This window comes from Aplidium turbinatum, chromosome 8 (genome assembly GCF_918807975.1).
Source record: "Aplidium turbinatum chromosome 8, kaAplTurb1.1, whole genome shotgun sequence".
Classification (NCBI taxonomy): Eukaryota; Metazoa; Chordata; class Ascidiacea; order Aplousobranchia; family Polyclinidae; genus Aplidium; species Aplidium turbinatum.
Window position 1 is genome coordinate 2,916,428 of NC_137479.1, and position 18,281 is coordinate 2,934,708.

The following is an 18,281-nucleotide window of genomic DNA, read 5'->3' on the forward strand; positions in this document are numbered from 1 at the left end:
TTTAGGTAAAGTCTGGCGGTGTACGGTAAGATATTAAACAATTACCTGGCAACCCTATTTTTGCTTGGTCAGCAAAAACTGATGATATTAAAGCCTTTTTCACTTCTATGGCAAGAGTAGGAATGCACTGTGCGTAAGATGACACTTTGGTTTTGTTGTATTAATATGTATTACATAATCACACAACGCACTGCATTAATATTCGATTGTTTTCGCCGATTTACATTTGTTTTTTGACAGATATTGTAACTGCAACTCTCCAATGGTAGCTTACACATCAACCAACCAACTTTATATGTGCTTGTAAAACGTGCACAAACGAATGAAGAAGAAAGACAATGAACAAAAAACAGTGGTGAATATCAAAACATTATACTGCAGCCAATGAAAGAAAGTCATGTTTCGCGTCTGCTTTCGGCAAGACCCTACGCGAAGCAATTCTCGCCCGAATGAAACCATCCCGTCGTTGAAGGCCAGCAATACTTCCACAGTCGTTAGTGACTTCCCAAATGAGACGCTGCACAGCCTGAGTATGGGCAGGAAAATGAGGGTATTCAAACTTTGTGTTTATCAAACCCTTTAGTTCATCCATGGTCAAGTGTGAAGTAAGGATAGACTCAGTAAGCGTGGCATGGTCCCAATCAAAGAGAACAGTGAGTTGGCATCCAAATTTAATTTTGGTTGGGTAAAAGTGCGGACAGAAACAACACAAGAGTTACTGCCTTTGCAAATATTTTCTAACATGTTCACAGAAAAAGATCGCAGAGCAGGATCATCACTGAATACCGGGGCATTGTCACATTCAGATGTACCAAGTGCAGCTGGTTCGAAAGGAGAGTCAATTTCTTCATCAATTGCTGCAGAAAACTGCTGTTTTTTCCAGTTCTTTTCCTCTATCACTTGTGACTTCTTTTGCTGCAGCGAAATCATCTCCTCGCTGTTGTTTGAGGCTCTTGAAAAACAAGTTTTTTGTGTGATTGATAAATGTAAAGAACACAAAATAATCCATGTAAATCAGTTCAGTTTGTTTTTATTTCTGACTGTCACAACGAAAAACAATATATGCCAAACATAACAATTAATACTCTTTCGGACAAATGGCAGTAAAAATCAGTGATAGTCAAGAAAAATCTTCTAGCCATAGCACGACTAGCTTTAGTGAAAGCACAAGCCTGCCTTTACAGACATAGAAATCAGAACATCTGAATCACTTTCCCACGAGGAAATGCTTTAGGAAATCGAAAAATCCTTAAACCACCTACTATCTAGAGTTGGTTGAACTACATCTGCAATGGTGAAGTGGGGTTGTAGAATTGGCAGTAACCCATTCTCCTTCTCATATGGCTCCATTCAACAAATATAACAACAGACCAACCCCAGTACACAACATGGGACATGTCTATGCATGACCCTGTTATCAAAGAATATACTTATAAAAGCCTTACATTTCATAGAAAATTACTAGACAAAAAAGTTTGAAAAGATACCGTATGTAAGAACTTACCTTTTTGTTAACTCTCTTTTGAAGCGTTTTCGTTGTCCTTTTGTCAAGAGGCCCAATTTGGTATAACGGTGCTTCTACTATACGATAACGTTGGAAGAGGAAAAACCTCAATTGTTTTAGGAATGCGATCTTCATTTGAAAAGAGAATAGTTAGCTTTTTTTCAGCTTCCTGAAAAATTAATTCCTTATGAGTGCTCTGTCTCTGTAAACGTGCAATTAATTATTTCAACACATTAAGGTTTTCAAAAGTGTCTTCTAGTTGGTTATTGTAGCCTACGTGTACTGTTCATTCATGCAAGCTATATGTTAGTATTTTTAACAACTACCCTTCATCCATACGAAGATATACGAGTTGGTCTATGTTTTATGTCACTACCAAGCTTAATTAAAACCAGTCAGAGAAAAACTTGCAATAATAAAGTATATACTTGAGTAATGAGTATCACCTTTAACAAAGTACAGAATGCAAGAACATATCGTAGCGTTGGTAAATCAGCAGTGGGAAGCTCCTTGGAGGGTCCAATGACAAAAGAGCTTTCCATGCTTCTTACTCTCTTTTTAGAACTTTTAGGCATGATTTAACAGTTAACAATGCTACCCACAACAAGGTCAGCTTTATGAACTAAAGATAATATGTGAAGAGATTAATGTATTTTTTGAAGAAAAAAAACATAGACAGAACTAAGAATTTAAGTGCTGAAAACTTAGTTGTCTGAGCCTTCCGTAATACTATGAACTTTATTAGTGTCATTCTCAAAGCTACATATAAGAAATACAGAACCACAAACAGCAACTTCACCTGAATAAGCAGTTCTTATTCCAGAAGACCTGATAATTACAGACACTGCCTCTTAGGCCTACTTTACACAATTTGGAAAACCTAGCCTAAACTAACTTTGAACCGAAGCCTGAATGATTATTTAACAACCAAGCATAAAATCATAGCAAACATTTCGGCTGAACACAACTTCTTACCTGAATTTTGCAGCCTTATCTTCAATAATAATCAGCAATTCAGCATCTCAAGGTATAAATCCAGGGTTGTCAGATTAGTTGTAGCCTTCCCTTCCAGATTGCATGTCAGTTTGATTCTAAATTATTCTAAATTTATTCTAGACATTTCATTTTAAGTCTAAAACAAAATACCATTAAATACGCAGTGTATGTTGTTAATATGATATAACTTACAATAAGTAGTGGTGAGAATCTTCATGTTGAAATGAAAATATCCCTACGATAAGATGATGCCAGCACATTTTTTATCAAGTTTTGTAGCCTTTGTTCACCCCAATTTTATATCTGTGCCTGCAAGCTTGTTGAAAAAGTTTGTCAAATGGTTGGCAGTGTAAACCATGAGCCTATGCTAACAAATGAACACAGCAAGTGAAGGAGCAACTGTTTTTTTCTTTATATCATTAAAATTCTTGAAAAATGTACCTAGGGTTGCCTCCTGCTGAGAAGCCTTGCCCAGTTTTTGCCTGTTTGTGTAAGAGCTACCTTTAATAAGTTATTCGCTGTACATCTGATAAAAAATAGCATACCGTACATACAAATATTAGCCTACCCTAAAAGTGTTTCCAGAAAGCACTATAATCCATTATTTGAGTGTAATTTTGCAAAAATTTTCCAGGGGGCATGCCCTCGGACCCCCTAGAATACGCGTGTCTTCGGAACGTTCTTACCCCCCATGAGTTTTATTGCTTCCCTTCAATCCCTTGCTCAACCCACCAGGATACGCCACTGCGTAGAGCCATATTCTTCCTACAATAAACTTCACATACGCTTGGATTTTTGAACTTCTTATCTAACATCTTCGATGCAACAAAATATGAAAATCAATAAATACCGTACCGGTACTTAACAATAACTACGGTACTGTATTCTGTAACAACCTAAAAACATAACAGATTAAAAGTAAATTTAACATACATGGAAATATAACCCAGTGTTTAGTGTGCGGAAAGTCCTGTCAGCTAACTAGGTTGCATCACACTTCTCACAGACAGGCTTTCGCGCCAGAGAGCGTGCAATTCAGCAACAAAGTTTCAAAGAAAGAGACGGAACTAGGGCAGAAAGTTACGCGCACGCGTTGCAGCTACTAAATGCAATGAAAAAAAGATAATTACCGAAACAATCTAGACTTGTCTAAACAATCCCAATTTGCTTCTAAAAATTATTCCAGATTCCAGACATTTTTTTTCTCTACTAGACAGTTCGTTTTGATTCCAGATCTGGAATCAATTATTCCAATCTGACAACCCTGTATAAATCTCTCAGCAGCAGACAGCAATCGCTCGCGCGCGCGTGTGTGCGACACACAACGCGTTTTCCCTAACTAGCCATTCAGAGCGCGCTATCTGGATCACGTGGATTGATGCGTTGTGATAGTATTTTTTGTGGAATCACCTTGCAAGAATTAGAAAATACTAACCTTAAAACGCTTGCATGTTTACGGATACTAGATTTTATCGCATAAAACTTCACAAAAATACTCTACACAACAGTAGTCACCCTGTGTGATAATTCGATTTTGTCCATTCAAATTTCACATCGCCTTAGTGTTCAAAGGTGATGATGCAATATTTCATGTTTAAACAGGTTTGACACAAGTCTTACGAACGATGGTGCAATTTTGACTCATTTTTAGGAAAAATTCCATGACGTAATACGCTAAGATTCAGTAGACCTGAACGGTTTTTATATGACGTTTGATTAGGTGAACAATTGTCTGGAACATAGCGGCCCCTAGTTATGACAGTCTGACATGGCATAACTAAAAAAGAATTGACGACAATTGTGAGCCAATGAATAAAAACACATGATACACAAATTGTTTGAATCACTCACGTTTACGTTAATACGTAAATACAAAGGGCATGCAAAGAATGAACAGCGAACAGAATGAACAGCTTAAACGCAATAAAGTAATAGTACACGACGATACATGAAATTGGTACTATGGGTACACGCTAAAATGACGCTATATACATACAATAGTTGCGATAATAACCGACTGTTCTGGGCTCAGACAAGTGTCGGCCACCGCAGACAAAACCAGGCTCAAACCCTAACCCTTAAGTGTTCTTTACGGGGGCGAGGCACGAAATATCCCTCAACACGTAGTCTACTTTCACTTTCCCCGTACTCTCATCATAGTTGCAGACGGCAACTTAGCTCTACGAACCACAGGCTTCCCTTTCCTAATTTGTGGAACTACCTCATGCACCCTCCCAAGTTGATACTTCCCACGTTTACCAATGTCCTGGAGAAAACCCACCACTACAAGTTGACCAGGCTCCAAATTCTCGGCCATTTTTAGCCATTTTTTCCGGCCCTGAAGTAAAAATCGATCCATTTACTCCAAAACTGCTGAGAAAGTGACAAATTGAACCGATAATCCCTTCTTAATTGGTCACGATCATGTGGTTTCCCAACAGCACAGTATGGGTCTAAGTATGGGGTCAAAAGTGAGGCAGGGGTGATGACAGTAAAATCCCTAGGGTCGTCACTCAAAGGTACCAAAGGGCGTTCGTTCACGATCCGAACGGCACTGCCTGTGTACGTAAGCAGTTCAATGAAATTGGGCTTGCGTATTGAAGAGTCCAAAATGTGAAAAAAGTACTTGGTCATATCGGCCACGAAACCAAATCTGCCAAGGCGAAATCTAGCCAAGACATCTACCAGAGGGTTTAACAAGTCAGGACCCGAAAACATTACATCATTAACACAAGTTCCTCGAAATTCAGACTTGCCATCGTAAACAATACGCTTTTTTGATTGTGACGTCACAAAGTATGGTAAATACCATTCAAATCCCTTGACATTTCCTGCTTCACCAGCACGCTCAATATAGCCATTAGATTTAAGATCTTTCATGGTGTCAGTAAGGAAATTACGCAGTTCAGGTTGTTTTAAAGCTTTCTTTCTTAAAGCAGCAGCTCTATCTGACGCCAACACAAAATTGTTAGGTAAATCAATATCTTCCTTCAACGGTACAGGTATCTCAAATCGACCATCTTTCAACTCAATATTCGGTTCGACAAGTTCTCTAGCCAAAATGTCATTGCGAAACAATTCACAGGTTTCATTTTGCAAGGTCAAATCCTGAATGACTTTGTTCAGGTCTGCTATTTCCATATCACGAGACTCAATTTTACGCTGAAAGCCAGAGATGACATCCGACTCTGAAGACGTCTGCACTCTGCACACATTAGCAACGCTTTCATCTAAGGGTGACTTACCACCACAAGCCAACCAACCGAGAGGAGTGAGCAAAGCATGCGGTTCACTACGATTTTCACCAACACGCTCCTCTTTGGCCCACATCAAATAAGCGTTGTCGTTGCCAATCAGTACATCTACAGTACTACAATCATTCAAATGAAACATATTCACGTCATGAAAATGACGGAAACCACTTAAATCCTGCTTGTGCGGTAAAGTTTTAACATCGTCAGCCCAAGCTGGGTTAACCACCGAAGTTATATCACAAAACAGTTCATCCGTTTCTAACGACTGGATGTTGAGTTTAACAAGGTTAGCACAAGTAGGTTTCTGACCAGCCAGAGTGTCCATTTTAAACGACGCTTTATCATACGGTTTAACGCCAAGTTCGCACACCAAATCACTCAAAACAAACGTCAACTGCAAACCAAGATCATGCTGACAATACACCAACTTCGATTTGCCAGTTATTGGATTCAAAACACGAGCAGCAGTAACGCGGTTAAAAGCTGCTTTAACATTTCCAATCTTAACATTACGCACAGGAACTCTGGCACCAGCATCATCTTTGCGAATCGAATCCAGAGAATCACGTAACGTCACATAAAAATCATGCAGAAGAAAATAGTGTTTCCTATCGTTGTTAGGGCCACACTTACGACAGTTGTTTGCATGAACGCAATCCCTAACAATATGCTGGCGCAAACAATTCAAGCATTTGCCAGCTTTCACAAAGACAACTTTTTAAAATGCTGCGACTCACCAGAATCGCCATTAGCATAATGCTAAAATCAGTCGACTTGCGCGTTTCCTCCCGTACTACAAATTCAAACAAACTCTGAAAAGTAGGCTCATCAGTGCCACCATACTGATCACCTAAAAAGTCAAGATAACGCTGCTTAGCGTCAAACGGGAGTCGCTTAGCCAAATCCAAAACAAAACGTCCTTCTAATTGATCACGCTGACCATAAGCTTGCGCGTAAAGCAAACACTGTGACAATTCATCTTTAAACTCTTTCAAATCACTGGAAGAGATCGAAGTCAATTTGCTACCATAGCGATACTTTCTAATTTCCGGTTCTGCGAAAAGACCTCCACGAACTCCAAAACGTTGGAACAACCGAGCTAAAGACATTTCTATCCTGTCTTCCTCTGACAAGCCAGGAGTGTCAGAAACCAAATTAGCAATCGTTTGCGCAGCTGTTCTAACACAAGCTGCTTGTAACAAAGTCAAACGAGTTCCTTTAAAGGGCGAAGCTGCCATCAAGGCCGTAATTCGATTTTTAAAGAAGACAAATGGCATATTATTACCATCGTAACCAATCAAGGCCGCCTTATCGAAAAACGTCCTATACTATTTTGGTATTCAAATAAGCAATCCTGTTGTTGAGAACTCGATTTAGCGGGAGAAGACAAGCTATATCCTTTAAGGGGCTCAGGGGGCTCAGTCACATGCACAGCACGATCACGATCCTTACACAAGTTAACATCAGGAGACGCGACACGCCTCTCACAATCACGCAAATTACGTGTAGCTGGGCGATCAAAAACTAGCGGCGCAGAAAACTGTGAAGGGGGCAAAGCATTACTGCTAATGGCGGCCCCGTGACCTGTACGCTCTGGGGGAAGAGTTTGGCTAAAATTCGCTGGCCTTGGCTCTAAATCCTTCGGAAGATCCTTAGCTGCGGCCCCGAGACCTCCTGAAACAGCTTGAAAACATGTGGATTTTACTGGTCCACTTACAGATTGAACAGGTGTCTGGAAAAGGTTATGTAAATTCAACTGCGATTGATGTTCACTTCTGGAATGCCTAGAAGAGCCCTTCTTAGAACTACGCCGGGAGCCCGCCTCTGATCGATATTCAGCTAAAACTACCTCTTTACGTTGTTCAGCCTTCAACTGAGCGTCTTTGAGTGCGAACTCAGCAGCTCTCGCTTCAGCTTTCGTGGCGGCCTCAGCAGCTCTCGCTTCGGCTTTCGTGGCGGCCTCAGCAGCTCTCGCTTCGGCTTTCGCGGCGGCCTCAGCAGCTCTCGCGGCAGCCTCAACTTGTATGGCCTCAGCTCTTGCTTCGGCCTCGGCTTGTATCTGGAGCTCCTCTCGTCTTAGCTGTAGGTTAATTTGTGCAACTATCCGTGACGAGCTCTCAGACATCCTAGTGCTTACATTTGAGGCGCTATCCTCAGGATGTATGTCAGCATCCAACTTATCTGAGAACTCACTTACTTTTTGTTCGAAGTTATTTTTCAACGAGTTAAATTCGGGATCTACCCTATTACGAAGTTCTGCCAAAATTGCAGAGTTAAAAATTTTACTCGAAAAAGCATGGAAATGCCTTAATTCCTCTTCTAAAGTAGATAACTTAGATCGAAAAATTAACAGTTCCTGCTTATCACTCAAAGAACCTAGGGCCACAGAAAGTTCCCCAATTTGAGTCAATATATCCCTTCTAAGATGCCGGGCCTCTCGAATTGACTTAGCCTCATCATTACTGGGTCCCTCCCCAGAATGGCCTGCCCGACCGCAAAGAACATCATCAGGCTTAAACTCAGTCGAGTCGACGGCGGCCGAGTCCCTGTCGCCACCGAGTGTAGACATATTAAATGTTGGGGCTAAATTTAACAACTAAAAAGTTAAGTTACACAAACACACAAAATTATTACAGTAGTTATAAAAAACTTAACTGCAATGACCGTAAAAAATACAAAAAAGAATTAAAATGCACAATACCGTAGTTGTACGGGTATATGAAGTCCTAAAGTTCCACAAAACTTGCTTGGATTCGTTCACTTGAATCTTCAAGCACAGATGGGTTGTCTTCAATCTTCTTTCTTGCCAATGAATGTCAAAGTTGTTTTCCTTCAGAACCAACAAAGAAACGCCTTTAATTTTTAGCTTGAAGTTCTTCAGTACCAACTGTGCTTCCGTACAAACATTAGCCAGAGAACCGTCTTTTATTTTTTATGTCTTGCCTGTGCTTCTGTACAAACATTAGCCAGAGAACCGTCTTTTATTTTTTATGTGCTTCTAAGTGCTTCTTGGCCTACCAACCAACAAGCCACGTCTTTATTATTTATGCTGCCTGTGCTTCCGTACAAACACCAGCTAGAGTAACGTCTTTATTATTTATGGTCACAGCGGTAAACCATAATCTCTTCGTGGGAAAATTGTAACATAAGATTCCCGAATCCGTTCGTCTGTATGTAATGACCGAAAGAGAAACACTCTTCTGAAACGTCTATTCAAAATAGTATTTCTGTAAAATTAGCCACCTGGCTGTCGAAATTGGGTGCAACGCGTACACCACTAAAATTTGTCACTACAACAAACTACTTAGATAAAGACGGAATTTTTGTCCAGCTAGCAAGCACTAAGCAAACAGTTAAATGTGCGACTAACTCTCAAGCAACCATTTCACGAATGACCAGAATAGATATCAATATCTTAAACTCACGTACGCAGTACTGTGACGTAATAGTGAAAGACATTGTCACGCAATTCAAACAGGTGTTCAAAGGTGATGATGCAATATTTCATGTTTAAACAGGTTTGACACAAGTCTTACGAACGATGGTGCAATTTTGACTCATTTTTAGGAAAAATTTCATGACGTAATACGCTAAGATTCAGTAGACCTGAACGGTTTTTATATGACGTTTGATTAGGTGAACAATTGTGTGGAACACGGCCCTAAATGCTTTCTGGTCTTTTTTTATAAGAGCGATCACCAAACACAGGGACCAACTAGTGAATTTCGTAGGGGGACCGAGATGGTGCTCACACGCCCTGCCATCATGTCATTGAGTGGAGACCTACTTGTTGCACTCGGCATGACTGTCCATTTCATATGACAATGCTTTTGCCCAGCAATGCTTTTGGTTAAATCAGCTTTTCTAAATCTGGATGATAGATGATTCCCGATAACTTTGTGAAATATCCAAGTGGTACTTAGTCAGAAAAAGGTTGAAAACCACTACAGTAGAGAATCTGTTAAGCGGCCGATTATCTCAACTGTGATTACTGAATCGAGAATCAGTTTGGGTAAAATACATCTGCAAATCAGTAATCGGCAATTCTAATCTGCGGATGACATTTAGCAAATAAAAAAACAACTAGTGCGCGAAATAAGCTGCTTAATCGGTCGATTCACCTTATCATTAAATGGTTTACTGTTGGTGCTTTCAATCTTTAATGTACAATATGTGTTTGCATGAACTTGTTTTCTTTTTGATAATGACCAAGTAAGCTTACCTCCTAAATCCATTACACTGAGACACATTTGTCCCGCCATATCGACTCTATAGCGAGCGGCGGCAAATAGACAATGATCTTGAGTCCTGGAATAATAATGTTATTCAATTGAACAGGAATCTGTAACCAGCTACGTTGTCACACTGAGTGACAGCAGTATAAGGACACTGTCAGACCAATCTGAGGAAGCAGACGCTCTTTCTCCATACACCTACGCTTGCTTCTACAACTTGCACCCAGGTGAATGATTATGACTGTTTAATACAACTTTATCTGCTGTATAATTCGTAATAAAATTTTGGTAGAGAGTTGATTTTTTAACCATAGGCAAATAAAACCAAACAACAAGACGGCATTTAACATAATAACATGAAAATAAACTAAAAATTACAAACGTTTTTCGGCCATACTCATGTTAGTTTCGATTTTTGTTTATGTAAATCAGATCTGTTATTTCAATTTATGAAAAACATCAGTCAGTTGGTTACTTGAAAAGGGCTAACATGAGTAGCCCAAGGCCGAAAACGTTTGTAATTTTTAGTTCATTTTCATGTTATTATGTTAAATGCCGTCTGGTTGTTAGGTTTTATTTGTCTAACTAATACGTAATAGTCCACTTTTCGTTGGTATTTACTTCTCAATCCACATGGGGCACTTCGGTGTTAAGAAGAGCATATGACTGGTTTGTATACGTCATCGTTTGGTTGTTAATAATGACACAAATGTGCATTGTTGCAGCTCGGGAATATTTCATTTCCATCGATGGAAAACGCGGGACTTCGATCGTTGGGAAAAGAATGAACACCAGGTTCACATCTACTAAAAGTGAGTGATTCCGAACAGCTGCGGCTACTGGGGAAGCGCACATGAGGGGGCATGCCACCACTGCACATCTTTAACAATCCTAATGAACCAGCCATACCCCTGTGATTCCAACTCAAGATTATTGCCTAGTAGCGTATGGTACCTACTTGAAGTAATGCGAGTTGTTGGCGTCTGCAGTACAAGACCTTGACCTACACAGCTCAAACCTCATGAAAATACAGCGTAGACTACTTCAAATATCCAGTTACTTATTGAGCTTTTGTGTCAGAATCGCAAGTTTTTTCGTCATGAAGAAGCCAACATGCAGGGAGTTAATAATTTTAGTACTTGTTTATTACAATTCAACTAACAACGAAAAAATAAATTAACACCGCAAGCATCTAAAATTTCCTGTTAGGCTACACAACTGTTCTTAACATGGCTGGCCCAACGCGCATTTCCCCATTGTTAGGTCACTTTCGTCCCAGCTTGGATTAATTCAACCCCTAAGCCAAGTCAAACTAACTAAATATTTCACAGAAGCCGCTACAACTCCGCCACCACCTAACTATCAACAGACTGAAGAGACAAAACAGTGGAAGAGATCATACAAGGAATGGAGGTGAAAGTTTCTTTTCCTTTTATTTTTATTTAGCATGAAAGGCCGGTTTTAATAACAAGCAGGCCCACCTCATCTATTTTGTTTTCATGCGTATTTATGGATAAAACCCATGTGAATTGCAAGTGAATTTAATTGTGCTCTGCCATAAATGTTTTGGGTGCTGGAACAGTGTTACCGATTACACATCGATGATAATTATACCCGATTTTCTGTACGATAAAAGGAGAGATCTATTCAGTTGCCCCCCGCTCCCGACAGCTTATTTTGATTAGGCACTCGACTTTATGAAGAAACAGTAAGATCGTGGAACAACAGTTTACCTCTGAGGGTGTGCTCTTAAGTACCGACTTCAAGCATAGTTCCCTATGAGTGGAATCTAATAAATACCCAGCCACTTTATAAGGTCGAGATCTTTATCAGATCGGGTACAAATCTTACCAGATCTAGACATATAAAGTGACTTCTTCTTCTTCTTCCTATTCTTCTTCTTCTTCTTCTTCTTCTTCTTCTTCTTCTTCTTCTTCTTCTTCTTCTTCTTCTTCTTCTTCTTCTTCTTCTTCTTCTTCTTCTTCTTCTTCTTCCTGTTTTACGTCTTATTTCCTAGAATCAGGGTAGGACGGGGTCTGGCAAGGCACATCTTCAGTCTCCATTCATGATCTAGGGGGCTAGTGTTGGTCATCTGCCACTGCTTCCTGTCATTGTTTACGGTATCACTTTATGTCTTCCAGGGACGTCCAGGCTTCTTTATACTAGCAACTGGCACATCTCGGCATTGATTTATCTATCCGCTGCTCCTTTCAACTGGTCCAAACCAGCGGAGACGGTTGAATCGAAGGGCATCTTCAATCTTTCGCAAGCCCAGCCTGGCGAGTAGTGTGTCTGAGCTGGTGTAGCCTACTGGTTCTCTTGTGGTCTGATGTTGCAGATCCAACGTATCATTGCGTTGTCATTTTGTTTGATTCTTCCCACTACCTCTTTTGTCACAGCCCAGCAATCACTCGAAAACAACATGACACTCCTGACACAGCTGTTGTAGACCCTGCCTTTACTGAAAAGGGGAATATCTTTGTTGGTGGGTATGGGCAGCAGTTGTTTGAATTTAGCCCAGGCTGTCTTTACTCTGGTAGTGGAGCTGAGGACGGTAGCCTACCTCCACCTGCACTGAGCATGTCACCTAAGTAACAGAAAGCGTCTACCACTTCTAACATTCCATCATCTATTTGGATGTCAGTGATAGTTCTCCCCTTTATGGGCCGGACTTCTCCTGCACATCTTTTACGCTTGAAGCATGGGTCGGGTTTCAGACCTCTTCTTAGGCCACTGCACTTGTTGTGAACCCAGAGGAGGCAAGTGTTGCATTGGATAGAGTTTGTGCCCACACCGGCCCTACACACAGCACAAGGGTAACGTTCTGAGTCTTTCAGTCGATGCAACTCCTTTCCGCTGATCATGATCTTGGTTTTGGCCATGTTGATCTTTAGGCCTTTGGCAGCCAAGCCGTCCTTCCATACCTTCAACCTTTCCACGAGCTCGTCTAGGCATTCAGAGATGATCATCAGGTTGTCAGCATAGAGGAGTTCCCAAGGACAACCCGTGCGGAAGTCACATGACAGTGCCTCGAGTAGGCTACTATAATGAATAGTACAGGGCTGAGGACAGAACCCTGATGCAAACGGTCGAAAGCCTTCTCCAGATCGATAAAAGCAAAGTAGAATTTCTTGTTTGCACCGACTGTCTGGATAAAATTGCAGTAATTACAAACAACAACAATATAAAAAACTTTCTGTGAATTTCGGTGACCGGGCCGCGAATTTTTTCCCACAAATTTTCTGTCTCATTTGCATATTTCCGTCGATATAGCCATTATTCTGGTCACTTTAAAAATTGATTCTGGTCACTTTAAAGGTAAGATTTTCCGAAATGATTAAGAATTAACCCTAACCCTAAGAATTAACCCTAACCCATTAACCCTAACCCTACTTTTTGTGAAAAGCCTTTGTGCACAGCGAAAATTAATTTAAAGAAAAAAAAAAAACTTCGATGGACGTCGAACCGTTGTCATCACGAACATAAGGCACAAGATGAAATCACTGAACTAAACACGCCAACGAAAATTGTTTGCCTTCACACGGTATTAGGCCTAATACAAACTCTATGCGACGTAGCAGAAAGTACCTGGGAAAAAAAAATTCGCGATCGGCCGGCCGTCAGTGGTTGAAAGCATCTGAAAGTATGCGAACTGCCAGGATTAAGCTGTCAAAGAAGCTACCTCAGTCCAAAGATAAAGATTTTCACAAGCAAAACAATCAACTCTGGGTGATAGACTAGTTTGCTGCTAACAAAGCTTCCAGCGGAAAACTTCTTCTGTCGAAATTGGTACCTACCGGTAATTATTGTTTCTGTGTCAGAATGTCAAAGTCTTCAAAAGTAAGCAAAACTGCTAGGAATTGCCTCCTAAACTTTATAGGCTTTCGTCGTCCGAGGATAGAGAGTGTCTCTTATTTCTTCAATTATTTGTGCAATCGATGTCATTTGTAAAGCATAACCTACCTTTAGTCACAACTCACGCACTAGCCTAAGTGTGTAGACCTAGCCTACATGTAGTTGGTTAGAGTCATTTGTAACTCTCATTTGTCGCATTAAGCTAAGTAGGCTAGTCTATGTCCGTTGCTCGTCTTCTTATGTTTTCGATGATAGGTTTCTTACGATGCATTGAACGAACAAACTGAACTGAACGAACATCCCAGATACTTTATCTGGTCCAGATCTTTACTAGATCGGGTATGAATCTAAGTCAGATAAAGTGGCTGTCTGGGATTGACATTGATTACGGCATCAACCTAGTGAAGTGGCCAGTTTAACATCAAACTTTCTTTTGCCTTGTAGAATCAACACATTAAACAAGTGGTACTCGACATTATTAAGCTACGTGAAAAAAGTAGGTCCACGATTGCCAAGTGTGGCTCCTGACAACTCGAAGTGTCTTTCTTTGTACAAGCCGCGTTGTGTAGACAAACCAGTGTTGCTGACAGACTACAATGGATGCTTGTTCTTCATCTGCAAAAGCTTCTCCACGGAAGGTGATGCTTGCATTTAATTATTTCTAAATAATTGGAAGTATTTTACGATTTTTCGCCGTCAGCAACAAAATCAGATTAACCTCGCCCCGATAACTCGGCTGGTTTCGCGCCTGAATTTATGAATAAAGAAACTTCAAGACTAAGTGGCGCTGGTTCAACTCTCGGGGTGTGCGATTAAGCAAAGTATTCCAAGCAGTGCTAGTCATTGGGCGCCTGCTAGTTGTTGAAATAATTCACAGACAACATTTTAACAATCGGAAACTTTACTTTGTCAATCTCTGTCACCGGCCCTTCATCAGTGGTTGAAATCTCTACAAGTAGGCTATGCGGAATTGCCAGGAATAAGCTCTCAAAGATGCTTTTTCAGTACGAAGATAAAGATTTAGTCAACCAATTTTTTTTTCAATTTTCTGCTTCAACATCAAGCGAATAATAGAATCAATCAAGTTTCCTAAACAAATAAAACTTGTAACTATAACTATAACTATAACTATAACTATAACTATAACTATAACTATAACTATAACTATAACTATAACTATAACTATAACTATAACTATAACTATAACTATAACTATAACTATAACTATAACTATAACTATAACTATAACTATAACTATAACTATAACTATAACTATAACTATAACTATAACTATAACTATAACTATAACTATAACTATAACTATAACTATAACTATAACTATAACTATAACTATAACTATAACTATAACTATAACTATAACTATAACTATACCTATACCTATAACTATAACTATAACTATAGCTATAACTATAACGTAACTGTAACTATAACTGCATAGAGCGGGAGCCAGGTCGATTTATTTGACTGTCTGGGTCAGTAAGGTTTGACAAGTGTTTCTAGACTGAAATTTTGTGTAGATTTCAAAAATAAACCTTTTACTTGCACTAGCCTGACCGTTTTTGTTATATTAGGCATTTTCCGAGATGATACCTGTCAATATCGCTACATCCGTTAGGGTGCACAATTTGCCCCCCGAACTTTAGCAAAAAGCCTGAACTTTCTTTTGCTGATGAGTTTATCTTAGAAAACAACTTTTGCAAAGTTTCATTTTGATTGGACAAAGTTTAACCCCCCCACCCGGCCATTTTCTAAGGGGACTAACGGCATTTTCTTCACATTATCGCCACTAGATAGAGCTGCTTACAAGATGCAACTGCATATTTACTTTGGAAACATACCCCCCCCTCTTCATTCTGCATAATTTAAAAAAAAATTTATCTGAATTGGCCAATGGGAAGCAGAAATATGGGCAGTTTTGTGCTCTCCCCTAGCGCAAAACTGCCTCTAGTGGCCAAAACATAACAACAATTATCTCCTTAAATGTTCATCCAATTGAAGCAAAACTAGTGTCTAACCCCCCATTTTCAAGGTTGGTGAGTTCATTTTTGCTGCTAGTTTTAAAGATTCTAGCCACTAGGTGGCAGAAAACCTGCTTTTCATAAGTTTAAGCTAACGTAACCGCTTGAATTGACTTCAAATATGCAAAGCTTCAACAAATGCAACTCATTGAGATGTATATCATTGAAAACAAACAAAGAAAGAACAGTGCAACATCTATTGTAATTGTGATAGATATTGTACAGCAATAACCTTACACGAATTTCACATCATAAAGGTCACACAGGTAATGAAACAGTAAACTCGCAATGAGATTGTCAGATACCATGACGCTGAATTTATTTTCCTATTTCTTTGGTTTGGTAATTTTTTTCGGGAATTCTCTACTATTTGTAAAATGTTTTGGTATCGTTTTTCCTTGAAAGCAGTCCCATGAAACTCCTGGACCAGTTTGACTCCTCGCTCTGCTGTGTCATTAACCACACTGTGTCTGTGTCTGTGTCACAACCAAAAAAGGCTGGCGCCGTGTTTGTCGATCTCACGGCTGCCTACGACACTGTATGGCACAGCGGCCTTACCTGCAAACTACTCTGTCTCCTTCCTGACAGGCACATGGTCCATATGATTATGGAACTTGTGCAAAACCGCAGCTTTACCCTTTCCACCGGTAGCGGCCGACAAAGTAGACTACGTCGACTCAGGAACGGCGTCCCACAGGGCTCTGTCCTGGCTCCCCTCCTCTTTAACACCTACATCTATGACCTGCCTGACACCATCTCCAGGAAGTATGCTTATGCAGACGATCTGGCTCTCCTGCATCCAGCCGGAGATTGGCAGTCAATGGAGAGGAACCTAAGCCAGGACATGTCAACTATATCAACATATCTCCAGAAATGGAAGCTACAGCTCAGCAAGGCAAAGACAGTGTCGGCGGCCTTCCACCTAAACAACAAGGAAGCAAAACGTGAGATCAACATTACCACCGATGACGAACACCTACCCTACTGCGCCGAACCCACCTACCTCGGCGTAACCCTGGACAGGTCACTCACGTACCGACGACACCTGGAGTCACTGCGCAAAAAACTATCTGCGCGCGTTGCACTTTTGAGGCGGCTGGCGGGTTCCGGCTGGGGAGCTGATGCGAAAACCCTTCGCACAGCTACCTTGGCCCTTGTCCATTCTACCGCTGAGTACTGCGCACCAGTGTGGTGCCGCAGCTCTCACACCCGCCACATTGACACCGCCATCAATGACGCACTACGCACTGTGACTGGATGCCTGCGTCCCACTCCAACGGATTGCCTTCTCATCCTTGCAGGCATCCAACCTGCTGAGCTTCGCCGTAAAGGAGCCATGATTTCCCTTGCTCGTCGCGCACTGGACCCCGACCACCTCCTCCACAGTACATTCCAGCGCCTACCTGGAGGACAGCAGCGACTGAAATCAAGACGCCCATTTGTGCCCGCCGCACGACAGCTTTTGAACAACGTTGAAGATCTTGGAATAAGTGCGGCACACTGGACGAACTACACATGGAACATGGAGTGGCAAAACAACACTTCCCGACTCCGTGATTTCCTACCCGACGTCGATCCCCATCCTCCGGGAATGTCCCTCGCAAGACTTGCGTGGGTCCGGCTTAACCGCCTACGAACCGGCGTCGGTCGCTTTCGTTCAGACATGTGCAAATGGGGCCTGGCTCCCTCACCGGGATGCGAGTGTGGCGCCACAGACCAGACAGTAGATCATGTCGTCCATGACTGCCCAATCCATCAACCACCACATGGAGCGCCTGGACTGAAGGCCCTGGATGACGAGACTGTCGAGTGGCTGATGACATCATGCCCAAACATATAGTCCAGAAGAACAGCTCATACGACGAAGAAGAACCACACTGATGTTATTCACAATTGTTTTTGCAATTTTGTAAGTCTCATTGTCATCCCAGCTTTCGATAGGTTCTCTTACAAATGCTGAGTCAATTTTCAAGATTTTAAAAAATGACCAAGAATCTTCTCCAATATAGTCCTGGAGATCCCTGGATGTCTGCTGGGAGTTCAGGAAAACAAGGTTTTCCAAATCCAGAGCCAAACCTTTTTGTGCACACACCGTCATTTTTAACTAAGATCATTTTTTGTGCCATCAGTTCTTTGGTTGAAGTTTTCACACTCTGACTCAAAAAGGCCAACGGTACAAGCTCTTCTGCTAGATACCACATATGTTTTCCTAAACTTTTCAGAGCTACACCCGCAATGGCACCATCAATTGCTTGATAATTAAGGAAGGAGTGAATGAACAGTTGGTCATTTTTTGGAGCAGTTGATGATTCAGGAGCAGTTAGCCACCACGGGATATAACAAAATACAACAAATTTCACAAAGCGGCGAAGTTTCAACAATGACCTCTTCCAAAGAT

At 41.0% G+C, this 18,281-nt stretch overlaps 1 protein-coding gene across 1 annotated transcript in view; it reads left to right on the plus strand.

Moving 5' to 3' along the window:
- The window catches only part of LOC145775433 (uncharacterized), a 40,622-nt gene that overhangs the window by 17,609 nt on the left and 4,732 nt on the right, over positions 1-18,281 (plus strand). The window contains exons 14-17 of the mRNA XM_082586729.1: positions 10,093-10,216; positions 10,715-10,801; positions 11,321-11,402; positions 14,289-14,482. Coding sequence (XP_082442855.1) covers positions 10,093-10,216; positions 10,715-10,801; positions 11,321-11,402; positions 14,289-14,482 — 487 coding nt within the window. The remainder of the gene's footprint in view (positions 1-10,092; positions 10,217-10,714; positions 10,802-11,320; positions 11,403-14,288; positions 14,483-18,281) is intronic.